This window comes from Cynara cardunculus (genome assembly GCF_001531365.2).
Source record: "Cynara cardunculus var. scolymus isolate 2C chromosome LG 8, CcrdV1, whole genome shotgun sequence".
Lineage (NCBI taxonomy): Eukaryota > Viridiplantae > Streptophyta > Magnoliopsida > Asterales > Asteraceae > Cynara > Cynara cardunculus.
The window spans coordinates 25,904,391-25,907,262 of NC_037535.1; the positions used below are offsets into that span (position 1 = coordinate 25,904,391).

At 41.0% G+C, this 2,872-nt stretch overlaps 1 protein-coding gene across 1 annotated transcript in view; it reads left to right on the forward strand.

The window, feature by feature from the left end:
* LOC112516534 (pectinesterase) overlaps window positions 1–2,872 on the forward strand; it is a 5,060-nt gene continuing 2,188 nt past the window's right edge. Inside the window, exon 1 of the mRNA XM_025123619.1 lies at window positions 1–1,038. Coding sequence (XP_024979387.1) covers window positions 84–1,038 — 955 coding nt within the window. The 5' untranslated portion in view covers window positions 1–83. The remainder of the gene's footprint in view (window positions 1,039–2,872) is intronic.

A 2,872-nucleotide genomic window follows, 5' to 3' on the forward strand; every position in this document is an offset into this window, starting at 1 on the left:
GTTGGCGCCTCTGCCATTCATATTAACTATCTTCTATCTTGGTTTCATTTCCATCGTCATTCTACGTCCATCTCTTCGCCGGAATGACGAATTCCGGTTCCACCAATCTCTTCCTAGTCCTACTCATTCTTATCACCCATTCCCTCCACGTCACTGCGAACACCAAAGCTCATTCCATCCTGCAGTCATCATGTTCAACCACCCTCCACCCTCATCTATGCTACTCCACGCTCTCTCACATCCCTCAATTCACCAAAATCGTCAAAACTCCAAAAGACGTCATCCAACTTGCTGTCAATAAAACCAGGGAGACGGTCGAAAGGAACTACTTCACCATAAAGAAGCTCACGCTTAGGTCAGATCTCACCAAACGTGAGAAAATCGCCCTCCATGACTGCCTGGAGATGGTCGCCGACACACTCCAACAACTCAACCAGATCATAGCTTTGATGGAGGCTTATCCTGCCAAGAAAGGGATTCGCCGCCACGTGGATGACTTGATAACCCTTATGAGCACCACCCTCACCAACCAGGAAACATGCATCGACGGTTTCTCCCACGACAAACATGATAAACAGTTACGCCACTCGCTTATCCCCGGAGAGATCCACGCTGAGAAGTTGTGTAGCAACTCATTGGCCATGATCAAGAATATGACCGACACAGATATATATATGGCCAAGGCCAACCAAGTGAATACGAAAGGGAGGAAGTTAATGGAGGATGAAAAGTGGCCGGAGTGGTTGTCGGCGGGAGATAGACGGTTGTTGCAGTCAGGGACTGCAACACCTAACGTGGTTGTGGCGGCAGATGGGAGTGGGGACTTTACCACGGTTTCTGCTGCGGTTGCGGCTGCTCCATCGGGTAGTTCAAGCAGGTATGTGATTAGGATAGCGGCAGGAGTGTACAGGGAAAACGTGGACATTCCAAGCAGTAAAAGGAACTTGATGTTTCTGGGGTCCGGAAGAAGTTCCACTATAATCACGGCCAGCCGAAGTGTTGCCGGCGGGAGTACGACCTTCAATTCCGCCACCGTCGGTGAGTGCTGGTTGTAGCGTACGTATATGCTTTTTTGTTTGTTGAGTTAATTATCATGTTCCAAACACTTTTAATTGACAACCATGCATCTCTGTCAAATTGCAACGACTTTTTACCACCTTCCTTTTTTTCACTTAAAAAAAAAAATAGTTGAAAAAATATTGGAGTGGATGAAAAGTGTGTGAAATTATGGTTATTGTGTATAATGGTATGCATTTTAATATGAAATGAGTTGGTTATATTCCATTAATTTAGTGAAGGTGGCTTTCATTATTCTCCAGAAAATAATATTAAGCATTTATATATACATACCTTTTACATATTAATATTTTATTAGGAAAAAAGGACAAAAAAGGAAAAAGAACAAAATTGGCCATCAATTAATTAAACATATCGGAATTATTTGACTCATTCATTTATAAGGACCAAATTCCTAAGAAAATGCATAATACGTTATAGGGATATTCATATGGGTAAACTAATCAACTTAGATTGCTGAAAAGTCCTGGTCTTTGTATCTATCATCTCTCTCTCACTCACTCTCTCTCTCTCTCACACACACACACACACATATATATATATATATATATATATATATTAAAGGTCCATTAAATAAACCTCATATATAATCACATTTAGTGGAATTAATTAATGTGAAACATGTGAAGTTGGAAAGAAAAAGACATATTTATGATAAGACATTATAATTGAATACCACAAGTACTGTACTAGAGGGTTTTTTAAATCTTCAACATTAATTATTGATGTGTCAAGACAAAGATGCTCAAACCAAAGACAACAATATACTACCCATTCTAAATTACTATATTTTGTTCAACAATACATACATATATATCTCTCTTAGAATTAACTTAGTAATATTCTCTCTTGCAAGTGTGTGATTTGAGACCTAATTATGTGTAAGACATGGATGAACAAGAGAAGTGGGATTATTTCTCTTCAAAAAAACAAAAACTCGGAAATGGTAAGGTTCAGATGCGATGACTCTCGTTTGGTTGAATATATAAAGAAAAAGGGATTTGTACACGTTATAAACGTTCCAAAATTTGATTTGCTGCCATAAAATAAAATAATTTAATAATAACCGTGACTTTACATTACACTTACAGTGATACATGTATGGCCCAAAATCTTTAAAACTCATGTCCACCGCATTCTAATCATCCATCCACCACCTCACCATGGATTTCTTTTTCATCTTCTTCACATCCTATGCTTCCATCCTACTGATTATCCAACCGCATTCAGCCATCGCCCACTCCCACCTCATCGACTCATCATGTAGCATCACCCTCCACCCCCATCTATGCTACTCCACACTTTCCGGCAACCCTCAGCTCACAACTCCAAACCACCTCATCCAACTTGCTCTCAATAAAACTAAAGACATCGTAGAAAGGAACTACTTCACCATAAACAACCTTACGCTTAGGCCTCATCTCACCAAACGTGAGAAAATCGCCCTCCATGACTGCCTGGAGATGATCGCCGACACACTTCAACAGCTTAACCAGGTCATAAGTTTCCTGGAGATCTACCCTACCAAGAAAGGGATTCGCCGACACGTTGATGACATATTGACCCTTATGAGCACCACCCTCACCAACCAGGAAACATGCCTCGACGGTTTCTCCCACGATAAACATGAACGCCACTTGCGAGACTCGCTCATCGACGGAGAGATCCACGCCGGAAAGTTGTGTAGCAATTCATTGGCGATGATCAAGAATATGACCGACACAGATATATATATGGCCAAGGCCAACCAAGTGAATACGAAAGGGAGGAAGTTAATGGAGGATGAAAAGTGGCC